This window comes from Micropterus salmoides, unplaced genomic scaffold (assembly GCF_014851395.1).
Source record: "Micropterus salmoides isolate LMB-PRFRI ecotype aquatic unplaced genomic scaffold, ASM1485139v1 Ms_hic_scaffold_17, whole genome shotgun sequence".
NCBI classification, from domain to species: Eukaryota; Metazoa; Chordata; class Actinopteri; order Centrarchiformes; family Centrarchidae; genus Micropterus; species Micropterus salmoides.
Genome location: NW_024040817.1, coordinates 7,076 through 32,904, shown reverse-complemented (window position 1 = coordinate 32,904; position 25,829 = coordinate 7,076). Strand labels below are relative to the sequence as shown.

Genomic DNA, 25,829 nt, shown 5'->3' with positions numbered 1-25,829 from the left:
CAAAAATATATAAAAAAATATCCAATTTCCATCACACCTATTTCATCAGTGTTTTATTTGCATGAAGACAATATACTCAGTCCTGTCAATACATCTACCAAAGTTTAAACAAAAAATATTTTAGGCTTTATGATGAGAAGACTCATTAGCAAAAAAACAACAACACAGAATATATCAAATTAACAAAATATAAATGTGATTTCACATTTTACAAATCAACATGGAGGTGCATTGAATTTATATAAAATACTCACCTAAAACAAAGGAAAACTTACAAAATGACATTTCTTATTATTGTAACCTCTCAGTGTGTTTCAGTAAAATGTAACTTTACAACTTTTAAATGCATGAGTTTCATTCTAATTAAAGTACATTTACATACATTACATTACAGTGTGGTTATGTTTTTGAAATATCTAGTGTCATGGTTTCTGTGCAGCTGGTGATTCAGATCAGTTCCTCTCCAGCTGAGGGAAGTTTTTGTACGACGTTGTATCACTGTGTGAATGGGAAGCTGTGACCACCCTGGTGACAGTAATAAACTCCTGCATCTTCAGTCTGGACTCCACTGATGGTCAAAGTGAAGTCAGTTCCAGACTGACTCCCACTGAAACGATCTGAAACTCCAGACTGACGGGTTGTAGCATAACGAATCAAAAGTTGAGGAGATTCTCCAGGTTTCTGAAGGTACCAGTGAAGGTAGTTACTCATACTTGAACTGGCTTTACATCTGAGAGAGACAGTCTGTCCTGGAACAACAGACTGAGCTCCAGGAGACTGAGTCAGGATGATTTCTCCTGATGAATCTGGAAAACATGAAAAAGAGGAGAAGGGTTATTGAGACAAATCCAGTTTGGAGAAAGATGATCAACATCCAAACAGAAGAGTCTCATTTCTTTAACATGGAGAACAGATGGAAGAAGGTAAATGCTGCTTGTTTCAGTGTTTCTCCATCACAGCAGAACATCATTGTGGTGAACCTGGTTGCATCCTGAAGCAAAGTTTTCAGAAGAGAGTCTCACCCTGAACAAGGAGCCCCAGGGTGGCCAGCAGTAGAATCAGTGACATCATCATTGTGCTGCCGGCGTGTCAGTGGCTCTGAAAGGCCTGGACAGCCACTGATCAACACTGGCCTCTTAACGGCTGGGAGCAGAGAGGCAGGACACATATGCAAACACACAGAGTCAGTGAGCTGTAGCTGTCCTCAACATATCATGGTGTTTCCCCCTCAGTGCTGAGAGCGTTGATCTACATATTTACATATTTACATGTAGACGATACTGAAAACTTCCTCTACATGTAATATGGTAATATGGTGTTTTAGACCATGATTAGTGACATTAATATCAATGTAGGTTTGACATCTTTAGGTGTCTGTAATGTGGAGATTTCATCAAGTAAAGTAGTGTTGGGTGTTTGAGGGGATGCTGATGCCGACGATCTCAGAGAGCTTCCTCGAGAAACTCCAACCAGAAAACATGGAAGTCATCATCAGTTACATTACTGTTTTTATGACATGATCTTCCTCAGCAGATGGAGTTCACCCAGCTGTCATGGAATATTTTAACTTTGAAGCCGTTCACTAACAGGACCGCACCAAGTTAAAGGTGGTTCATGTGATCATGTTTACGAGGAGGGGTCAAGAGGGAAGGGATGAAAGGACTCGTGGGAAGGTGGATGGGAGAGGGTCGTATAGTGCTACTGAGAACCGAGACCGGGGTCGAGACTCAGGGTGGGGACTCGTCTCTGTAGAGGCTCGCTTGTGGAGCAGCTGATGGATCGTCCCCCCGTGGTTCCTAGAAGACTGAAGGAGCTAGATGAGGCCGTATGGAGCCTTTCTGAAGGGATGGGGGGGGGTTAGAGAACTGAGACAGTGAGAGAGAGTTGGGTGATCTTATGTATGTGGGGGTGATTGGATTATCACACTTACTATCACACTTTCACACTGAACCTTCAGGTATGAATGCATCAAAAGAACAAAATGTCACTTAATTTTTTATCTTTAGTACTAAAACCTGTCTGTTGTCATGGTTTCTGAGCTCAGCAGATGAGAATTGTAATTTACCGAATGTTTACTGTGTGTTGGATGCTGCTTTTTTATTGTTGATCAAAAAGGCACAGACAAAAAAAAGTTTACAAAAACGTCACATCTGCTCTCTCTCCGTCTCTCTCTCTCTCTCTTTCTCTGGTTCTGTCTCTCTCTCCTTTTAAACATTTTAACATTAATTTGTTCTTGCTTGTTGTGTTATTGGTGGTTTTAGTAGTTCAAAACAATAGAAATCAAAAAAATTTACTTTTGGATTATGTTCATAAAATTGACAGGTTATGATTTCTTCTTTTTTGCCATGCATCTACTATTACCAGTCATTTGAATAAGATACGAAGACACAATAATAACAAGACTGTCTTGTTACTTCTTCATCCTTAAATGACTGGGGCAACACTAACCATAATAATAAAGCATTGTAATATAAAAACACCCATTTATCTTGTATTACAGGAGATTCCTCTTGATGAAGATCCACATGTTGTTTAGACTTAATTTGTACAAAGAAATGATGGTATGTTTTATTTCTCTGAAACACAAACAGTCAAAATTGAAATCTGAAGGAAGAGGCGTAGGACACCAGAGAGGAGGAAGAGCAGTATGGAGAGGAGTAAGAGGTGAAGGAAGAGGAACAGTAGGAGTTGGAGGAGGCGATGGGATAAGAGGAAGATAAGGAGCAAGAAGATTTCAGAAAGATTGAATGGTTTTGAGTGGAGAGCTTCATTTTGACCTGAAAATAGGATGTTTGGGGAATAGGGTGAGAAGTTGTGGATTTGTGTTTAGAGTTTCGAGAAAAAGAGGCATAATTTCAAATAATGTGTTTAAGCAATCGAGAAAACAATTCCACCTCAGGGATAAATAAATTGTTTTGAAAATGAAGATGGAAGATTGATTTTGGGATTTTATATAGTTGATCTATTTATATTTAAATTATACACTTGTATGTATAGTTCTATAGTGAAACTTTTTTTAAGTGACATTATTTTGTATATTGAAAAACAGTAATGTTTAGACCATCTTTGGTTATGAAAGTTTCACAATTGCTAAGACACATTTCTTGAAAACTTCAACCATATTCTCAAAACTTTAAACACAAAAAACAATCTTTAAACTACATTCACAAAACAAAATCAAACACTTGGCTCAAAACCATTTGATCTATGCTCAAAAGCCAACAATGCTTTCACAACATAAACACACACAGTAAAACACTACAGAGCATTCTTTAGACATTGAGAACACAGCGTCCAGGGCAAGTAGGTCCAGAAAATGTTTTTTGTTGCGTAGAGGAAATAAATTTTCCAATTTAAAAAGTATAGTAATCACAACTTAGTACAGTCAATATAGTATACTCTAAGTACTACAGTACAGTACGCCCAAGAAAAAAGAAAACTATAAATGAAAAGCACATTACACTTAAAAATGTCAGTACAGTAAGAGACTTCATCCACATCTCCATGCAACCTTGTCCCTCGCCAAGCAAAGGAGGAAAACCCTCTGAAGCGCTGGATGCAGCCTGACTGTAACAACAGTTTAAATGAGTTTTGGTCATAGACCTTCCACCATCAGGCAGAGAAACATTATTCTGTTGGACTGAAGTAAGGTCTGTAGGTTGAAGGTAATCATTTATGACTCACTGGTTGCTGGTTTACGTTGAACCACTTGCTTAGCGGGACACCACAGTGAAAGCTCACATCTTCCCATAGACAGGATGTACTGCCAGCTGATGATCCTGCTGCTGCTTTAGCGAGTGGGAATGTGTTTAGAGTTTTGCAAAAAGAGTGGATGAGATATGCAAACAAATAACTACCTGAACTTGTTTAAGGTTTTGCCTAAAGAGTGACTGATTCGACAAATGAGTATAGGCCACTGAGCATTGGTTTCAGAGAATGGGGTTTAGTATTCTGCATCTGTTTACGCAGCCCCACTAGGCCCACTTAGTCAAAAAAATGAATTCCAAATACCTCAAGATAGTGTCTTGTGGCCTCAAAATACTTACTCGTAGCCTCAAGATATTATCTCATGGCCTCAAGATATTACAGTTTTTCTCGATTGCTTAAACACATTTCTTGAAATTATGCCTCTTTTTCTCGAAACTCTAAACACAAATCCACAACTTCTCAACCAGTTCCCAGAACATCCTATTTTCAGGTCAAAATGAAGCTCTCCACTCAAAACCAAATCTTGCTGAAAAAACAAACTTTGCCCTCAGACATGACACACATCTCCTCCGGAACACACACAGTACAACACAGTTTTACACACTGGTGAGATAAATTCAAAACAATAGTACAAAAACTGGTTATAAGTAATGTTGCTTGTGGTTCTCCCCCTCAAAAACCTTTTCACATGATGAACACAAAATAAATAACAAATGTGAACATTTGCACACTTGCACACATTTTTTATTCCTTGTGCTGTACAATAAAACACACCAACCTACAAATGATTCTGCCCCAGCATCCTGTCTTTGGTCTGGGACAGGCCAGAGATTCTTGTTCTCCACCTCCTCCTCCTTACTCCTTCTCCCTCTAATTCCTCCACCTCCTTCTCCACCTCCTCCTGCTCTGCCTCCTCCACCTCCTCATCTTCCTCCTATCCCATCTCCTCTTCCAACTCCTACTGTTACTCTTCCTTCACCTCTTACTCCTCTCCATACTGCTCTTCCTCCTCCTCCTCCTCCTCCTCCTCCTCTCCTCCTCTCTGGTGTCCTCTACCTCTTCATTCAGATTTCTCTGGATCTGTTTGTGTTTCCACCTGGGTAGCTGTATTGTAATTGATCTTAACCTGTGCTGATTGAGTGAACAATATCGAATATCATTGCTTTCTAAATGATTTTCTCCACAAAACAGAGAGTGCACAGTGCACTGCTCCAGCAGTTACTATGCTGAGGCCATGAGACACTATTGTGAGGCAACGAAGTGATAAAATTTTTTTTGATCAATTGGGCCTAGGGGGGCGCCGTACTTCTTCTCTGAAAATGTCAAATGTAGCGTTTTTCACAACATGCTTGGATCCCGATCATTGCCTATATTTTTTATTGAAGTTGTTTTGATACATGTTCATTGGTGGTTTAAGCAACAGTAAAATGTTCAATCTATTTGATGAACAACAGCTGCAGCACTCAGTTCAGTTTCTGTTCAGTCTGACTGAGGGAGGTTTTTGTACGACGCTTTTTCACTGTGAGAACACAGACTGTCTGTTGATAGCATGACCACTATTACAGTAGTAAACTGCTGCATCTTCAGTCTGGACTCTACTGACGGTCAGAGTGAAGTCAGAGTTTGATCCACTGCCTGAAAAATGATCTGGAATCCCTGATGCTCGAGTGCTAGCAGTGTAAATGAGGAGTTTGGGAGTTTCTCCATCTCTCTGTTGGTACCAGGCTAAATAGTTCCCACTATAAACATTGTGACTGGTCCTACATCTGATGGAGACGGAGCCTCCCAGAGCAGAGCTCACTGCTCCAGGCTGAGTCACTGTGACCTGGCCTCTGGACTCTGAGGATACAGAGACAAAAACATAAAGCAGCGTCATGGTTTTGTGGGCTTCATTTCAGAGGGACGGATGTTCATAGAGGAGAGGAGTTTGATTCTCTGGACTTTACCTGTGAAGCAGCAGCAGAGGAGAGTCCAGATGAGGACGCAGATCAAAGTCATGTTTTTGATGAGGAGGATTTCTGTGGCTTCTGTTGTCATGAAGGACAGCTGTCAGTCATCCAGTGTCCAACTCTCAGGACTATAAAGTCTCCCAGAGCACTGGAGCATGGTGCTGCTGATGCAAAGTGGCTCTCTATGGAAATGCTCTGACTAACTCCGGTTAGTTATACTATATTTTAATATGGTATAGTAAAAATACTATGATCATAACAAACCAACTTCTGCCAGTACTAATCATCTTTTCAGCACCATTATTATTGCTCTGTATAGCAATTTAAGAGACAGTAAATGCTTTTCTTTTATTCTAACAGAGTTAATGCACATGTCTGCCATCTATCAATCGCCTGCTGTGCTGTGGAGACACATTTATACAAATGTGCAACCGCAGCTTTAAATTTTTTTATCTTCTTCATATCACATTTATTTTCCTTTCACAGGTTGATATTCATTGTTTACTCTTCTGTTTGTTCCTAAATGTTTCATTCAACACTTGATTTGCTGTCACCAATTGAGTTATTCTTAAATGTTTTTATGGTAACACATGTGGCAATGAAACGAATTTGAAACGTTGAACGAATATTGTATAGAAGATTCCAAAGGAAATTTAGAGACCGCTGTTTCTTTCGTTTATATCTGTGTCATTCTATGATAAACACGTTCATTTTGTACAGTATGACGTTGCTGGACCACAAAGTCCAATAACACGGTTGCTGAATGTAAAATTTAATACAGTTTCCTCCATTATAAAGTTGCAGCTGTGGTTTGCCACAGTAATAAGGATTTGTACATTCATCTTGTGTTAGCTCCTGTCTCCAGAGACAATAGAGCCAATGTTGTATTCCCCAACATAGTTCTGAGACTGACAACATTAAGTGGAGAGAGTTTGTGCAGAGATTGTATTTCTGATTCCAAGGTCAAGAAAGAACTTTAAATGTCAGTGTATTTGTTGAATTTTTGTTGCATATAAAAAATGCTTTGTATTCAGTTATAGTTATGTGTAGATGTAGTCAGATGACATACGTGATTCAAGATTTTTTAATAATTCCAATTGATATTTAGCTGTTCTTTACACAACTGTCATGTCCCCGGCTTGTCTAGGGGCGTGGGACTAACAAAGAGAAATAAACCGGGTGGAAAAAACCATGGGTGACCCAAAACACGTCAAGTTAATGTATTTATTTCAAATTAGTAACAAAAAAAGGTGTTTAACAACTTAAAACGATTTTTCATCCTATCAGAGATGATATGGGGTTTGTTATCTAAAGTAAATTAATTATTTGCTATCGTAACGTAATCATCTATATAACAAAACAACTTCAGCAAGTACAAATAATCTCTTTAGCACCATTGTTACTGCTCTGTATAACAATTTAAGAACGACTGCTTCTGTTGTGTCTAATGTAGTTAATGCACATCTCTCAGTACCAGAACAGGTAACAGGAAGAGGTTACACAGAACTGTCAATCACCTGCTGTGCTGTGGAGACGCCTTGATACTGATGAGTAAGTTTATTTTTCTTTCAGAGGTTAATATTCAGTATTTACCCTTTTGTTTGTTTCATTATTCCTCATTTCCAACACTTGCTGTCAGTGAACCCAGACTGGATGTTAACTGTAAGTACATTTGACTCTTTTAATAACCCAAATTATTATTATTTTTTTAGTTTTATTTCATAGCTGTAGCAATAATTCTTGAATGCGGTACATTATGTCCTCAAACTGATTAAAATCTTCTTCAGTTAAACCAGTTTTGTTTCACAGGAATTCAATTTCAGCAGTTTCAAGATATCACGTTTAAAGTCAGACAAAAAAAAATTCATAAAATTTTTTAAATTTAGCACAAGTTATGTTTGTTTTAATTGATCTATGTGAAGATTATTGTAAAATGTATTTTTTCACTTTAAACCTTACATGTGTCATTTCCTTATTAAAGGTTCAGTGTACAATATTTAGCAGGATCTTTTGACAGAAATACAATATAATATCCATAACTATGTTTTCAGTAGTGTATAAAGACCTTACATAATGAACCGTTATGTTTTCATCACCTTAGAATGAGCCATTTCTATCTATCTACACCGAGGGTCCTCTTACATGGAAGTCGCCATGTTGCGCCACCATGTTTTTACATTAGCCCAAACGGAGAAACTGCTCTACAGACTATGTTTCATCACTACATTGAATACGTCTGAAAAACAAGCAGAAGAAGAAGAACAACAAGCAACGTTAGTAGTAGTAGTAGTAGTCGTATGGTTTATTAGAAGAGAAGTGAAATTTGGACAAATGGAGGACCACACATATTATTTAACCCAAGAGCCGACCTAACGTGTCGGCCACCGTAGCTTCTCCTGTATGCTTGGAAAAGAAGGGCTGAGTGGTGACTGATGGTGCATTCATGTGGTGTTGAAATAATTGGATTGATTTTCCTTTTCCTTTATTGCAAAAGAAGAATAAAGTGTAAATGGGACATAAAAAGTATAGAAAACAGCAAACAAATATAAGAAGACACAAATAATAACAATTTTGCCAGGGGTAGTCTGTATCATATATACATATTAAAAGAGGACCATGTGTTGAAAGTTTTCACAGCCTTTTTATTGTTGGATTTAGTAATTAAATTGCTCTGATAATGCTAATCTAACACATTTTTGTAGTAGCGTTCATGTTGATTCCACATTCCGACATAAGAGCGCATGAACACACCAGAAGTCGGAAGAACGACTTCACAACTCTGGAAATGGGACCATCCGAGGAGCACGTGAATGCACAGTGAGCCGTTGGTTGCAAACTGCCACCCTCACCACGAGATGCTACTAAAACTTACACACTGAACCTTTAAACATGAATGCATCACAGGAACAAAATGTCATTTTAACTTTTTATCTTTGTAGTGAAACCTGTTTGTTGCTATGGTTCAGCAGTGATGCCTGCCTTATGCCAAGGTTACTGAACTCAGCAGATGAGAAAAGAAACACCTCTTTTACATATGTCTCAATATCTTTCAGCCCCGTTGGGTCTGGACGCCTTTCCCCCAGTCACTCTGCTCCCGGGGGTTCTGGAGCGGGTCCGCCAGGACAATGTCGGCCTACTGCTCATAGCCCCATTCTGGCCAACCCGAGTGTGGTTCTCGGACATCATGATCGCTCCTGGACAGCCTGCCATGGCGGGTCCCTCTGAGGAGAGACCTGCTGTCCCAGGCGCAGGGCCGGGTTCTTCACCCTTGCCCCGCCATATGGCGACTGTGGGTCTGGCCCCTGAGGGGGCACAGTACCTAGAGGCGGGTCTAACAGCCGGAGCAGTCGAGACCCTCCTCAGCTCCAGGGCCCCGTCCACACGGATCCTCCGTGGTGCCCGGAGGATGAGACCTGCGACTCGGTCCAAGGTTCCCACTTGGGATCTGGAGGTGGTTCTTGGGGCGTTGGCTGAGGCCCCCTTCGAATCCCTGGAGTCAGCTGAGGCTAAGCACTTGACCCTCAAGATGGCCTTTCTCCTTGCTATCACCTCACTTAGGAGGGTGGGGGATCTCCAAGCGCTTTCGGTTTCCCCGCAAAGCCTGGAGTTTGCCCCGGGGAATATTAGGGCTTTCCTGCACCCTCGTCCAGGATACATCCCTAAAGTGCCTTCTTGTGCGGCAGGGTCCACAGTGCTGCAGGCATTTCATCCTCCACCTCATGTGACGGCGGAGGACGGGAGACTTCATCTGCTCTGCCCTGTCAGAGCACTGAGTATGTACACTCTGAGGTCCTCCCATTGGAGGAAGGCTGACCAGCTGCTTGGGTCTTTTGGGTCTCCCAGGGCCGGGCTCCCTGCATCCAAACATACTATTGGCAACTGGATTGTTAAGACTATTTCCCTGGCCTATCAGGTGCGCGGTTTGCCTTCACCTGTGGCTGTGAGGGCTCATTCTACCAGAGGCATGGCGGCCTCTCGAGCCCTCCTTTCTAGGGCCTCTTTGCAGGATGTTTGTTTAGCGGCTGGCTGGGCCACTCCGCACACATTCATTCGGTTTTACAGTCTTGACCTTCCTTCGGCACCTGGCACTCGTGCAAGTCGTGCCACTTTATTGCACACTGGGGCAGGCGGGGTTTTCGGCACGGTTTAGTGGGTATCTCGTTCCCATAGTGTCGTAACCGACGCAGTTCGAGTTCCCTGGTGTAACCCTGGTTCCCCGAGAAGGGGAACGAGACACTGCGTCGGCCCGCCGCACCTCTCTCCCCGCCTTAAGCGCCTGCTTCATAGTTTAAGCTAATGATGAGTGTGTACAGGTGTGCTTTATACTCCTCCGGTTATTCCGTCACACCTTACCGTTCTAGCAACAAGCCAATAGGATTGGAGTGATCTCATTCACATTCAGACCTGCTTCCCCTAGAGGCGTTCCCATAGTGTCGTAACCGACGCAGTGTCTCGTTCCCCTTCTCGGGGAACCAGGGTTACATACGTAACCCGAGACGTTATACTCTGGACCCACCTGCGCGTTTACAGGTGGACAGAGGTTGGGTGCGAGATTTAAGACCACTTCCTTCACTCTGTTCAATCTCACTCTGATTATTTTTTCACTCAATTACCTACTCATTTCTCACCCTGTAAATATTTAATTAAAGCAATGATAAAATATAAAAGCAAAGAAAAACAGGGCAGTAAAAGTTACTTTAAAAGAACTGACAGTTTCAGCAGACCTGCAGTTACTGTATCTGGGAGTTTGTTCCAAATATACGGAGCATAATAACTGAACACTGCTTCTCCTTGTTTAGTTTTGCCTCTGGGGACAGAAAGCAGACCTGCCCCAGACGACCTGAGAGGTCTGGATGGTTCTTAACGAAGCAGAAGATTGGAAATGTATTTTGGCCCTAAACCATTTAGTGCTTTATAAACTAACAGCAGGATTTTGTAATCAATTCTTTGACATACAGGAAGCCAATGTAAAGACCTCAGAACTGGAGTGATGTGATCCACCTTTTTGGTCTTAGTGAGGACTCGAGTAGCAGCGGTCTGAATCAGCTGCAGCTGTCTGATGGATTTCTTAGGGAGCCCTGTAAGGACACTGTTACAGTAGTCAAGTCGAATGAAGATAAATGGATGGATAAGCTTTTCTAGGTCCTGCTGAGACATAACTCCTTTAATCCTTGATATATTCTTGGCAGCGCGCAGCTAAACAAACATTTCATGAAAACAAACAATCCGCCAATTTAAGCCAACAAATATTAACAGTCAAATTGCTCTGGAGGACCTCGAAGACGAGTGTTTGGAGGAGCTTGAAGTTTACATTGATGAGTGTTTTCACCGAGTGGCCATGGGGAAATCAAAGAGAAACTACACTGAAGATTCACCTGGAGCATCACTGGAAGCAGTCTCCTCACAAGGCGCAGATTTCACAGAGATCCTGGATTCAATAGACAAGAAATCGTCTAGCTTTGATGCCCGATTAATTCTGGTGGAAGTACTTCAGAAAGAGTTACAGGGTCTGCGGGAATCCCTTGAGTTCAGCCAGAAACGGGTGGTTGAGCTCGCGGCAGAAAACAAGGTCCGCCAAGGTTTGGTTAAATCCCTCACGGAGGGAATGATGTGGCTCTCGGCGGAAAATAAACACATTAGAGGAGCGATCATCAATCTCCAGGCTCGTAGTATGCGGGATAATCTGGTAATTTTGGGCATCACGGAGCAGGCCCGCCGTCAGGGGGGGGTCAAAGGGTACAGATGACCCCGGCCCGAGGCCTTGGGGCCCATACAAAGGTCTATGGTTAACCCTTAAATGTGATCAAGTTAGACACTTTACTAACGGTCTTTTATAAATAACAAAACTTTTTAGATGTATTTACATGAAAAATAAATTTATTGTTGTCATTAAAACATATTTCAAACTTGTCATCTGATAACCGCCCCCCCCCACCCCCCTCATGCTGTTTAATTCGGGCACATCGCTAGCACACACACACACAGGTGCATACAACATGCACACATAGACACACACATACAGGCGCATACAACACACACACCACACACAAGGATACAACACACACTAGCCTACACTACATCCCTTAAGTATAATTTATACTTCTGCAACGAATTGATGGCGTAGCCTCTGCGTAGCCCCCTACCCTACACTGTCACCTACGCCATAGCCTGACGTGCACTTCTTCAAAAATGTAACCACACATCGAGGTAACGCAAACCGTAAGCACTGTGATTTGTCGGCAGCCTCACAATACCTCAGAGCCGATAGAAAGTGTCAAAGTGTGCTTTGAAGTAACTTTTACTAGCGGCCAAAACAGTGGCTGGATCTCGTGGATCAATATATTTGACCATCAGAACCCGAGCGAAATGACTCGTTTCACTATCAGAATGTAATCCATTCGGTCGATATCATTTGAAAAGGCTACACCAGCCACACGTATACAATTCGTGAAAGAGACGGACAAGAAACGCACAAGTATAAATGCATGGCTACGTGCGTAGCCTACGGGGTAGCTTCGCACATAGATCCTAGGCAGGAGTATAAATCAAGCTTAGTTGAATGATGACCACACTTCAGCTCACCTCTTGTAATGTTCGCGGAGTTGGTTCAAGGGAAAAGAGATTAAATTGTTTTAATCTAAATAATGTGCAAGCAGACATTGTCCTACTACAGGAGACTCATTTATCCAAGACTGCAGATAAACTAACCTCACCTCAGTTTCCTCACTCGTACTCTGCCTGTTTTAACTCAAAACAAAGAGGTGTCACCATTATGATAAACATCATCTGAACCTGTTTGGTCTGATGGCCTTCAGCACATAAGCCTTTATTGTTGTTTTGTATCCTGTGAGTCGGTGGTTTTATGGTGTTAGTGGAATGCATGTCTTTAACTGCCGTGTTGTTGCTGTAGTATGAAAGAGGCTCAGGAGCGTGAACAGAGCTGAATCTGACCCGTTGTCCCCACATTAAAAGCAGAATAGTGTCTGATGCAACCAGGAGAGAAAACAGGCTTGTGCTTCGTTTCTAATTGAGTTTTGAGCCCATTGACAATAAGGCAATGGAAGCTGGATTAATTTCATTGAAAACTTACATATAGTCCCATTAAGAATGAACTGTTGATCTCGATTCACTTGTCTGGTTTTGAGCTTTTTATTTACAGTCTATAGTTTTGAGGTGCATGTAAAAGAACATGTGTTATTGCATATATTTCATAAAAAGTATATGCAGTTATAATTAAATTATATACATGTAAATGTGAGCCATTTTGATTATGAGATTTTCTGATGCTGATCTGTGCCTGAGACTGAGGTAAAAGGTCATGACAGAGACTTTTCTTCTTAACGGTCCCAGGGTGGCTCCTTTGGATGACTTGGCAAATAAGACAAGAGAATGGCACATTAAGATATGAATGGATGGTGAGATGTTGTGATGGAGAAACTAATTTATTATTCAACAATATATTTTTATCATTGACCTTGTTTTGTTTAATCAAGGTCAATGATATGTGTGTGTGTGTGTGTGTGTGTGTGTGTGTCCTCAGTGAAGTGTATCAGTCTCTGCAGTAGCTTCCAGCTGCAGCAGTCAGTTCAGTTTCTGTTCAGCTAGCATAGTAAATGAGGAGTTTAGGAGTTTCTCCATCTCTCTGTTGGTACCAGGCTAAAAGGTGGTAGTTGCTCCAAAAACGAACATCCTGACTGGTCCTACATTTGATGGAGACGGAGCCTCCCAGAGCAGAGCTCACTGCTCCAGGCTGAGTCACTGTGACCTGGCCTCTGGACTCTGAGGATACAGAGACAAAAACATAAAGCAGCGTCATGGTTTTGTGGGCTTCATTTCAGAGGGATGAATGTTCATAGAGGAGAGGAGTTTGATTCTCTGGACTTTACCTGTGAAGCAGCAGCAGAGGAGAGTCCAGATGAGGACGCAGATCAAAGTCATGTTTTTGATGAGGAGGATTTCTGTGGCTTCTGTTGTCATGAAGGACAGCTGTCAGTCATCCAGTGTTCAACTCTCAGGACTATAAACTCTCCCAGAGCACTGGAGCATGGTGCTGCTGATGCAAAGTGGCTCTCTATGGAAATGCTCTGACTGACTCCAGCAGGGACTTGGATTACTCTGATGATTCTGTCTAGCAATGGATCAATACTCACATTTTGTGTCTGATATTTAAAATGTGATGTGTTCACAGGGACATGTTGTTTATTTGTTTTTTGTTTTATCAGTTAGTTTGAAAATGTCACGCTCTGCCGGTTGGCCATCCTTGGTGTTGCACTTTTGTGTTTAGTTAGTGTTATTTTGGTCTGTTGGGTTTTGGGGGTCTGTCTTGTCTTTCGTCTAGTGTTCGGTAACCCTTGTCATGTCTGTTACCCCAGTGATCCCTCTGCATGTCTGTCTCTGTTTTCCCCTGCGCTCTCTCTCTCTCTCTCTCTCTCTCTCTCTCTCTCTCTCTCTCTCTCTCTCCCTACCTGTGCCTCGTTAGCCTCATGTCTTTCACCTGTGTTGCTCCCGCCCTGCTCGTTAGTCCCTGTGTATATATACCTGGTGTTTCTGTCTTGTCTTTGCCTGGTTATTGTTCATGTTACCCCCCATCTGTTGTGTGTTTACTCTCTGCCTGCCTGTAACCAGCCTTGCTTGTCTTGTCTCCCTGTACTTTTGGATTTTGTTATTCAGCCACTCACCTGTAAGTGTGCTCGCTTTTGGTTATATTAAAACCCTTCGTTGAACTATACCTGCTCGGCTCTGTGTCCTGCGTTTGGGTCCTCCAACCTGCCTCCACACCACGATCGTGACAGAAAAAGTAGTTCAGTAGTTAACATTGTCATTTTAATATTTCATTGTTGATTCTTAGGTACATGAAATGGACAAACATACCATCCAGCCACCCAGGAGGTTTTTGCTTGAGACAGGAAATATTTAAGACAGTTAAAACAATAAAAGCCTTACAGTCTTCACTATATGTGAAATATTTAATTAAAGAATAAAGAAAATACATAAGAGGAAAACTGTGCCTGTTACTACTTTTTATCTTTAGTCCTGAAAACCATCTGTTGTCATGGTTCAGCAGTGATGCCTATCGGTTGCCATGGTTACTGAGTTCAGAGAGGGAAATGAAACCAGTTTCATCCAATCTGAGGAAGATCGACACACTAGCAGCCTCCTCTCCTCCTTTCATACAAGTGTTCTCATGTTAGGCTCTGTCACTTTAAGAGGGTAACCTCTGACCCTGAGGTGTGACTATGGCTGTGTCCGAAATCCCCACTCATTCACTACTCCCTACCCCCTATGTAGGGAGTTGTATGCATTAAATAGTGAGCTCACTCGCATTGTTAAAACACTTTCGGACACTACCCCGATCGTTATTTCAGCGCCGTTAATTACGTAATTGCCGTCGGCCAATCAGTTTTTCTATTAGCGGAATGCATGATGGTATATATGGCTTGGTTAGTGACTATCGGTTGTACACTACTTTTCAAAATGCATTCTGGGATACATTGAGTGGACTATATAGGGTATAATAACTCTCACTATATAGTCCACTATAGTGAGTAGTGGGTGATTTTGGACACAGGGACAGGGATATATGTTTCTTATGATCGCAGGATCTCTGGATCTCTGGAATGTTTCCAGAGATCTACTGGATCTCTACTTCTGACTCGCAAGGAAAACCTTTTGCAAAACTATTTAACTTGCAAAACATTCTGACTCACAAGGAAAATATTTTGTCTTCAAAGAGGACATATTAGCAATCAGAACTTTTCTGTGACACAAAAAAAGGCCTGTTTATTTTTAATTACAAACTTTTTATTGCAGTGCGATAAATATGCTCTCAAAAAATTTTTTTGTTTGCTTGCATTAAAAAGACAAAAAACCTTATTACTTATACAAGCCTTTTCCTAACGTGTTATCCAAAATGATTTATCCAGAGCAGAAGGGGCATCAGAGGCAGGACAGATCTAAGTCTGATAAGAACTGTGCTCTATAATATTTTCATTTTTAGGCCTCCCATGGCTCTGTGGATGGAAATGTTGGTCAGTCCACTACTTTGGTCCATATGATGGATTGTAGTGAAATTTTGTACAGAAACTTTGGTTGACCTTTCCTCCTCCGCCACCAGCAGGTCAATGTTTTCTTATTCTGTTAAATTCTCATTGCTTACACCATGTGGTCATTGAGAAAGCACTAACATTCAATATTGTTCACTCAATCAGTACAGATTGAGCTCAGTTGACCCTTCTACCACATCCCCCGACGATTGAGACAAAAGCCAACAATATGAACAACAACAACACTGTTCCTGTCAAGCTGGGTAGGCTGGGTTGTCCTCTATTCATTATTACATTAAAAAGCAGAACAGTAGGGCTTTATAACGTTACATTCAGTAGGAAGTTAGCTAGCGTTAGCTAACTAACATAAGGAACAATCCATAGCCAACATTTTTCTGGATTTATTTCAGGTTTTGGAAAGAGAGTAAATCGTACTTCTCCTTTCAACCTCTCTGGGTTGCGACTGTAATTATTACAAGGGCCCCAGCGTTTGACCATATCTTAGAAAAATACAGCCAAAAAAAGCTAGAAAACAACTCCTTTTGCATTAGAGTCAATGGAGCGCAGCCATGAAAGTTTCGGACCTCAGTTAGAGAGAGTCCTATACTGCGCTGTGATTGGCCAGCTGCGTATTCGGGCCGTGGCTTAGCGAAGGGTCAATTAGCAAACAGTTACCCAGGTGGAAACACAAGGAAGAGGAAGAAGATCAGTATGGAGAAGATGAAGAGGTGAAGGAAGAGGAGGAACAGTAGGAGTTAGAGGAGGAGAAGGGATAGGGAGGAGGAGGAGGAGGAGTTTCTGAGGGCTTGTGTGTCATGTCTGAGGTCAAAGTTTGGTTTTTCTGCAAGATTGAATGGTATTAAGTGGAGAGCTTCATTTTGACCTGAAAATAGGATGTTTGGGAAATTGGTTGAGCAGTTGTGGATTTGTGTTTAGAGTTTTGAGAAAAAGAGGCATAATTTTAAGAAATGTGTTTAAGCAATCGAGAAAAACTGTAATAGTGAGAGAGGACTTGTTTACTTTAGTATCACGTACCCACGTACAATCTTTCCCTAACCTTTTGGATGTTTTATTCAGGATGTGAATCCATATTTCTAGTGTCAAAGTGCTGTGCTTTGTTCACCAACCACCCACCCTGATCATCTGCCTGTGCCGTCCAGAAACGTAACCCTTTCTACACGATTCCTATAGAGTCACAATTGTGAATATTTACCTCTTTTCTCAGTTTTTTATCTTTTGGTTTGGGACTGAAAAAGATATTCAGCAAAGTCAACTCTGGTAAAATTGGATGAACATTTTTCTATATTGTCTGAAGTTTCATTGACTAAACCATTGATCTGAGACAATAATCACTAAATGAATCGATAACAAAAATAACATTAGCCTGTTGAAAACAGATGCCATCAGTACCGGGGAAAACGGTGCTGTGGGCGAAATTACTGATTGAAATTATTTTTTTGCCTTTTTAAACTCGCCGATGTTGTAGCTTCGATTCTAAGTGGGCGCCATCTTGATTATTGCACAAATACCTGCAAACTGTCTGCCTGCAATCGACATTTCTGCAGAGAGGAAATATAGTGGTGCAGTGGTTAGCACTGTTGCCTCATAGAAAGAAGATTGTGGGTTTAAACCCTGGTTGCCCTGGCTTCCTCCCACTGTCCAAAGACATGCATTTTAGAATAATTGGTGTCTTTGAAATTGTCCTTGTGTGAGTGGTTGTTTGTCTATGTGTGGCACTGTGATGGACTGGAGACCTGTCCAGGGTGTACACTGCTTTTGCCCAGTGTAAGCTGGGATTGGCTCCAGCCCCCGAAACCCTGTACGCAGGATAAGCGGTTGACGATGGATGGATGGAAATTTACATGTAAAGGATACTGAAAAGTTATTAGTAAACTAATCAAGTGATTTGTAACTGTTATGTTTTGTCTTTCTATTTTGGGAAAGTTGTGTTTTCGATAAGTGACATGAATATTGACGTTCAAGACATTTATTTGTCCCTGAGGGGAAATTAGTTTTGCTGCAGTAGCAAAGAAGTTAACACACAGTACATAACAACAAAGACGACAACATCAATTAAAAATACAGGGTCAGACCAATGGGTAAATGAATACCACAACATTAAAAGTTTAAGTTCAAGTCAGCCTTATGTGCAGACGTTACCTATTCTTTACAGAGTTAAGCAGATAAATAGCAGAGGGTACGAAGGTGAATTTATATCGATATGTTTTGGCTGGTGGTTGACTGAAGCGGGAACCAGAAGGCAGCATCTTAAATTCTGCATGCAGGGGGCGAGAACTATCAGACATGATGGATTCTGCCTTTTTAAGCACATGTCTATTGTACAGTTCAGTTAGTTTTAACTTTATTTACCATTGCTAATGTGTTTTTCGGTTTTAAACTTAGAGAAGCATACCAGCAAATACATGAAAAAGTAAAGACGGACTCAATAAAAGATTTATAAAACAATGTCATCAGGGATCTGTCCAATAGACACTTAGTTAGCTTTCTCAGACAGAAAAGACATTGCTGACTTTTCTTACTCAGCATATCTGTGTTTAGTTCAAAGGTCAACTTGTTATCAATGATGATTCCCAGATACTTATATGACTCAACAATTTCAACCTCTTTACCATCTATAATCGTCTTTTCAGGAGTTGGATGGTGACGTCTAATCTAGTTGGACTGTCAAATCAAACAATATTTCAGTCAGATTTCACATCAAACTGGAGGGATAATAAATAATAACTACTCTAATAATAAATTCTAAATTTAATTAAACTAAAATAAAAGTCCCTAATTTTTAGAAAAAATGAAATTGAAAGTGTAGTTTGAAGTGATGAAGTGTAGTCTTAACCAATTTTATAATAAACACTCAACACATCATAACAAATGAACAGCTGTAATGCCTCCTCTTCTTTCATCCCCTCTTATAGAGCTACCACTTTTCTACTTTCTCATGTCACGTGAGACGATTGAAGCACATGCGATTGGTCTGTGAGTTTCCTGGGCCGCTAAACCAGTACAGTAAATGCTAGAAAAGCTGTGCGGGTTAAAATTGAAACGCGAGGTAGTAAGTCTCAATAATAAATCGGCTGTAGGTTGGCGGTCCGGAGAGGACAGCGGCTGGGTCCGGATCCGGACCACGGTCCACCTATTAATGACCACTGGTATAGATATTTCATCAAGTGAAGCAGTAATGAGTAATGAGTTGGTGCTGAGGCAAAGGATCTCAGATAGTTTGCTAAACTCCAGCCAGAAGTTTTTTTAGATGTCATCATCAGTTACAGTTGGACAGATTGCCTCAAGTCCATGTTGTAATATCAGTGAACAGTATTGTGAGGTTTATGCTGCACTTTGAGGACTTCTTGCCCTTGTTGACTCAAAAGTTGAGATTGAAAGTTGATGCTTGATAAATCATTTCACCACAAGTTCCATTCAGTAGCTCTTCTGGAGCTTTGGATCAGTTACATGATCTTCTTCAGCAGATGGTGATAACGCAGAGGTCAGGGAATATTTGAACTTTGAAGCCAAAACACAAAATCCCTAAAATGATCAGAGGAATGGAAATTTGAAAATCTACATTTCAGTGTAAACATGCCGACTCCATCTGCTGAGAAACATCATGTGATGTACCTGAAAGATCCACAATAGTTTGTGGTTTATTTGTTTATTTGCTTTTACTTTCTTTCTATTCTTTGTACCATTTTGGGCTAGGGCAACATGCAATACTACTGGCTTCTGGAATTATACTGTAGTTTAGTCAGATGGTGGTGATCTCTGTACATGTTTAGTGACCTCAGATTGACCCACTTTTAATGTGAAGTCAAACAATGTGTGAGTGAGTGACTGGTGGAGCAGAAAAAATACCTGACAGAAACTTCTTAAAGGAGAAAATCAGCTCTCACACAGTAAAGGGGTCCTGCTGAGAGAGCAGTTTCCTACATATTCACATATTTACATGTAGAGGATTCTGAAAAGTCTAGTAGTTAACTGATCCAGTGATTTGTAACAGTTTGTTTTGTCTTCCTTGTTTGTTAAAAAAATATATATAAATGCAGGTTCACCCAGCTGTCATAGAATATTTTCACTTTGAAGCCAACGTGGACATGAAGTCCTAAAAATGCTCAGAGGAAGATGAATTTGAAAATCTACATTTCAAAGAAGACTGGGTGACTTCATCTGCTGGTTGCAGTCTGTTTTCTTTTTTTGTTGTTTCCAAGGTTAAGAATAATCATTTACTCTCAGTATGTTGGTAGAGTTTTGATTTGTATGTTAGAGAAAATGTGTTATTCCATATTCTTTATATAGTATTTATTATTATTATATATAGTTATATCAAGAAGGTTACTTATTTCTTTTGCATTTTTATGATTTAAGTTGATATTTAGCTTTTCTATAGATGACATGCGTTTATATATTTAAAATACTATTTTGTGCTTTCAAGGATGTACTGGTTGTGTTGGACAGTCTCTGATCCTGAATGTTTCTGATGCCGATCTGTGTCTTCATATTTCCCATTAAATATAATTGAAATTGCTTTAATCCAGTATGATGCTGAGGTCAAAGGTCATGAACAAGACTTTTCTTATCTGCTTTCCCAGGCTGGCTACTCTGGAATATTTGGCAAATCAGAAAAGACAGTGGGATTATAAAAAGAAATGAATGGATCGTGAGAAGCTGTGATGGACAAAGTAAGATTTCTTTCTTTTTTTTTTAATTGAGCTTATTTTGCTACATGTTCATTGGTGGTTAAAGCAAAAGTAGAGAAATCTTCATCCTTGTAGAAAACATTGTATGTGTTTGTGTGTGTGTGTGTGTGTGTGTGTGTGTGTGTGTGTGTGTGTGTGTGTGTCCTCAGTGAAGTGTATCAGTCTCTGCAGTAGTTTCCAGCTGCAGCAGTCAGTTCAGTTTTCTGTTCAGTCTGACTGAGGAAGGTTTTTGTACGACACTTTTTCACTGTCTGAACAACCACTGACTGTTGATTTCATGATAACTCTCACAGTAGTAAACTGCTGCATCTTCAGTCTGGACTCCACTGATGGTCAGAGTGAAGTCAGAGTTCTTGAGTGCTAGCATAGTAAATGAGGAGTTTAGGAGTTTCTCCATCTCTCTATTGGTACCAGTGTAACTAGTTAGAACCATAAATATCCTGACTGGTCCTACATCTGATGGAGACGGAGCCTTCTTGTTTATATATATGTCATTCTATGATAAACACGTTCATTTTGTACAGTACGATGTTGCTGGACCACAAAGTCCAATAACACGGTTGCTGAATGTAAAATTTAATACAGTTTCCTCCATTATAAAGTTGTAGCTGTTGTTTCCCACAGTAATAAGGATTTGTACATTCTTCTTGTGTTAGCTCCTGTCTCCAGAGACAATAGAGCCAATGTTGTATTCCCCAAAATAGTTCTGAGACTGACAACATTAAGTGGAGAGAGTTTGTGCTGAGATTGTATTTCTGATTCCAAGGTCAAGAACTTTAAATGTCAATGTATTTGTTGAATTTTTTGTTGCATGTAAAAAAATGCTTTGTATTCAGTAATAGTTATGTGTAGATGTAGTCAGATGACGTCCGTGATTCATGATTTTTTAATAATTCCAATTGATATTTAGCTGTTCTTTTCACAACTGTCACATCCCCGGCTTGTCTAGGGGCGTGGGACTAACAAAGAGAAATAAACCGGGTGGAAAAAACCATGGGTGACCCAAAACACGTCTAGTTAATGTATTTATTTTAAATTAGTAAAAAAAAAAGGTGTTTAACAACTTAAAGCGATCTTTCATCCTATCAGAGATGATATGGGGTTTGTTATCTAAAGTAAATTAATTAACAAGTTATTCAGCGAAAAATATGCAACACAATACACGGTCTCTACGGCTCCCAAAGTGCTGGTGAGGCACATGTGGAGATCGCCGCTCCTCTCACTACACCGGCTTCCAGTTGGTCGTGAACACCGGGCCGACGGCTGCCACCGCAGAGTCACCAGACATACAGCGCGAGAAGGAGTTAAGATCACGTCCCGCTACGGACCACACAATAAACCACACAGTAAGTCATACAGTCTAACACGAGCAGCCAAGGAAGAGTGAGAGTCAGAGCACTTCACTGGCTCAGCTTGAAACCAGGACCAAGGACCAGGTACACACCTGCAGAAAAGAGGCACCCACAGCAACACAAGCACAACCCACAGACCTCATGGGTCGTAACAACAACATTTTTATATTTGAAATAATATTTTGTGAGTTGAGGGAGTTTTGTTTGGACCATTTTTTACCATGAAGGTGTCTGATGCTGATCTGTCTTCATATTTCCTTTAAACTGGAGCCAGAATGAGATAGAGGTCAAAGGTCATGGCCAAGCACAATAGCTGTTAAAGGAACAATGGTGACATTTTCAGTCCACTTAATGAAATTTTGTATGTGTTGACTGTGTGTGTGTGTGTGTGTCCTCAGTGAAGTGTATCAGTCTCTGCAGTAGCTTCCAGCTGCAGCAGTCAGTTCAGTTTCTGTTCAGTCTGACTGAGGGAGGTTTTTGTATGACGCTTTTTCACTGTGTGAACACATACTGACTGTTGATCCAATGATAACTCTGACAGTAGTAAACTGCTGCATCTTCAGTCTGGACTCCACTGATGGTCAGAGTGAAGTCAGAGTTTGATCCACTGCCTGTAAAACGACCTGGAATCCCTGATGCTCGAGTGCTAGCAACGTAAATGAGGAGTTTAGGAGTTTCTCCATCTCTCTGTTGGTACCAGGCTAAAAGGTGGTAGTTGCTCGAAACATGAACATTCTGACTGGTCCTACATTTGATGGAGACGGAGCCTCCCAGAGCAGAGCTCACTGCTCCAGGCTGAGTCACTGTGACCTGGCCTCTGGACTCTGAGGATACAGAGACAAAAACATAAAGCAGCGTCATGGTTTTGTGGGCTTCATTTCAGAGGGACGGATGTTCATAGAGGAGAGGAGTTTGATTCTCTGGACTTTACCTGTGAAGCAGCAGCAGAGGAGAGTCCAGATGAGGACGCAGATCAAAGTCATGTTTTTGATGAGGAGGATTTCTGTGGCTTCTGTTGTCATGAAGGACAGCTGTCAGTCATCCAGTGTTCAACTCTCAGGACTATAAACTCTCCCAGAGCACTGGAGCATGGTGCTGCTGATGCAAAGTGGCTCTCTATGGAAATGCTCTGACTGACACCAGCAGGGACTTGGATTACTCTGATGATGCAGTTTATCAATGGATCAATCAATTTATCAATTGATAAGATTTTTAAAAAACCTCTTTTATATGATTTTTGTTAAATATTTTGTTTAAAATATGTTCTGAGTTATTTCAGTTAAGTGATAGAGAAAAAAATTTAAATTTAATTTAAAATAAACTAGTGCTGGGCAACGATTAAATTTTTAAAATGATTTTCTTGAAAATTGAAAATTTAATAATGAATTCTAAAGTAGTGTATTGCTTGATTTAAATGTACTGCTACATACACAAAAATGCAAAACATGTGGTTTGCAAAGAGCTTTTTACCAGCAGTATTCCCTTTACACAGCAGCAATAAAATATTTCTTGTAAATCTCAACTTAAACATTAATGTAATCAAATCAAATATTAAACCACAGCTATTTACCACTGCCAGGGAATTACCTTTTATCTAGCTTGTTGAAACAAGTTACCATCAGAGTCCAGTTTTCTTGGGATTGGGAACATAGAAACAGTCTATGTTCAGTAGAAAGTGTCCCTGTTACAGTGAGGTGAAGTGGTCGAGCACAAGGTGTACTGGGGTTCCCGTGAAACTGTCGTGGTCGTGGTTGTGCTCGCCTCACGCACACGCCCGCCTGCTGCCAAAGTTGAGTTGTCTTGAATTTTTTGTACGTGACGCGCAGCACAAATCATTGGAAGAGAGACTGATCCTCGCTGTTTGTGAGTTTCCAGAATCTAAATAGTTATCAGGACATCAACAGGAGGGAATTCACATGGCAGAGCATCCCCGCAAAACTAAATCCAGGCCTATCAGGTAAAGTTAGTCTGTGTATAATTTTAATTTATGTTAAAGGCTGCGGCTGTGTAGCGCACAGAAGCCGTTGCCATGGTTACTATCCATAGAGCGCCGGCCGTTCACTCGCGGAGAGCTGTCTCCCTGTCTGTTCACCTGAGAACCTGCCGAAGCCTCTCCGCTGCTTGTTTGGGTTATTTTGCAGGCTGATCAACATCCCACCTCTCCTGTGACCCATGGTTTGATTGTAGGCCTATGTGTATTCAGAGCCAGTGAGCAACGGACTTTCAAAATAATAATTTAAAAAAACTGTCGCCGTTAATTAATGAATGCTTTAACGCGATAATAATGCCTTAACGCAGCCCTAAAATTAACATATCAAATTAAAACAGTCATATTTTCACATGTCAGCTGATAAAATGTTACAAACAGAAGCTATTTTTGGTGAGTTTGTTTGTGTCAAAATCAGAGAGCCGTGTCTCTCTACAGTGAGAGGTTTTTGTACGGCGGCTCAATGAGTTTGTATCACTGTGGTTGACTTTTGGTGGAGGAACCAGACTGGATGTTGGAAGTAAGTTTCTTCTCAAATACTAAATGCAATATTATCAAGTTCTGCTTTAAATTCAACTTTTCAACGTTTAAGGCAGATAAATATGTCTTATCTTTTAATTATAAAACTTTTATTGTTCATGTTTTTATTTCTCTTCCTTTACCTTGGAGGCTAACTCAGAGCAGCTTAACTAAACTGTTCTTCACACAGTCCTGTCAAAATGAAATATAATCAACTTGGAAGTGAAGTAAATATAAAACTTTAATCTTAATGTAAAAATGCTTAGATTAGTTAATTTTAAAATGCTCTCCACAATAATGGCTGTTGTTGTGATTAAATACAATTCACTTTCATGTAAAACTGAAGTAAAGATAAATATGAGTGTTTTAAAAATGTTGCTTATTGTTATGAATTTGGAAAAAGAATACAGTATTTCCATATTAATAGTGAAAGGACAACTGGCACTACTTTCAACACAGTGGTCAGTGTATCTGTCAGTAAGTGAAGTGATACAGCTGAGCAGTGATACCTGTGTGAATGAATTTGCACTTGAAAAGTAACGACGTTTAAACTGTATCTAGTGGTTCAACTCATCATTATAGCTGTTAATATAAGTGAAGAAACACTTTGAAATCCAGATGAAGAACATCTGATTGTTGTCAGATCATTTCTGTTTTGGTTTCAACTGAATAAATTATTGTACAGTCAAGTTTTTTGATGATCTTGATAAGAAAGTTTGATATTTTATTTCCAGTGTAGTTTGATATATTTCAGGTCGTTCTGTATGATGATTCTCTCTGTGCTGATTTGCATGAGAGGCTTCTTAAAGGGAAGTGAAACAATGTGTGAGTGAGTGACTGGTGGAGCAGAAAAAACATCTGACAGAAACTCCTTAAAGGAGAGAATCAGCTCTCACACAGTAAAGGTGTCCTCTAAGCTGATTGGTGTCTCCTAGGTGATGTCCGTCCCACCCTGACGGTGCTGCCCCCCTCCAGTGAGGAGCTGCAGCAGGGGAAGGCCACGCTCATGTGCCTGGCCAACAAGGGCTTCCCCTCAGACTGGAGTCTGGCCTGGAAGGTGGACGGCAGCAGCAGCAGCAGCAGCTGGGAGGAGAGCAGGAGCCCCGGGGTGCTGGAGAAGGACGGCCGCTACAGCTGGAGCAGCACCCTGAGGCTCCCTGCAGACCAGTGGAGGAAGGTGGGCTCTGTGACCTGTGAGGCCACCCAGGGCTCCCAGGCTCTGGTCTCAGAGACACTGAGGAGAGACCAGTGTTCCCAGTCCTGACCTGACTCACTGGGACTCTGCTACTGGTTTTACTCTGCTACTGCTCTCTGAAATCTGTAACACCCTCTCTCTGTGTCTCTACTTTCCCCTCAGTCACTCTCTAATTTCGTTTTTCAATTGCAAGTTTATTTTCTTGATGTAATTTTGATTATTTCTACACAATAAAAACCAGTTCATCACAATACTTGTTTTCATTTATGTTATTGTGAAAGTAACAGTTCAGTGAGCGGCTGGCTCACTTGGTAGAGCACTTGCCCCATTTATAAGGCTGAGTCCTTACTGCAGCAACCTGGGTTTC

General features: G+C 40.8%; 1 long non-coding RNA gene and 2 gene segments (V, D, J or C); 2 read left to right on the top strand and 1 right to left on the bottom strand.

Moving 5' to 3' along the window:
* Positions 1 to 66: 66 nt before the first annotated feature.
* LOC119907753 lies at positions 67 to 1,077 on the bottom strand. The segment is given in 2 exon segments: positions 67 to 806; positions 1,023 to 1,077. Coding segments are annotated over 2 exon segments (363 nt in total).
* Positions 1,078 to 5,339: 4,262 nt separating this feature from the next.
* On the top strand, positions 5,340 to 13,400 carry LOC119907900. Its single transcript, XR_005445151.1, has 3 exons — positions 5,340 to 5,384; positions 8,767 to 8,769; positions 13,268 to 13,400. It is a non-coding gene; the product is annotated as an uncharacterized LOC119907900 (long non-coding RNA).
* A 10,840-nt stretch (positions 13,401 to 24,240) lies between these two features.
* Positions 24,241 to 25,411, top strand: LOC119907790 (the record flags this gene model as incomplete). The annotated part of the segment is given in 2 exon segments: positions 24,241 to 24,268; positions 25,203 to 25,411. Coding segments are annotated over 2 exon segments (237 nt in total), but the record flags the coding sequence as incomplete, so codon positions are not given.
* Between the last annotated feature and the right edge of the window lie 418 nt (positions 25,412 to 25,829).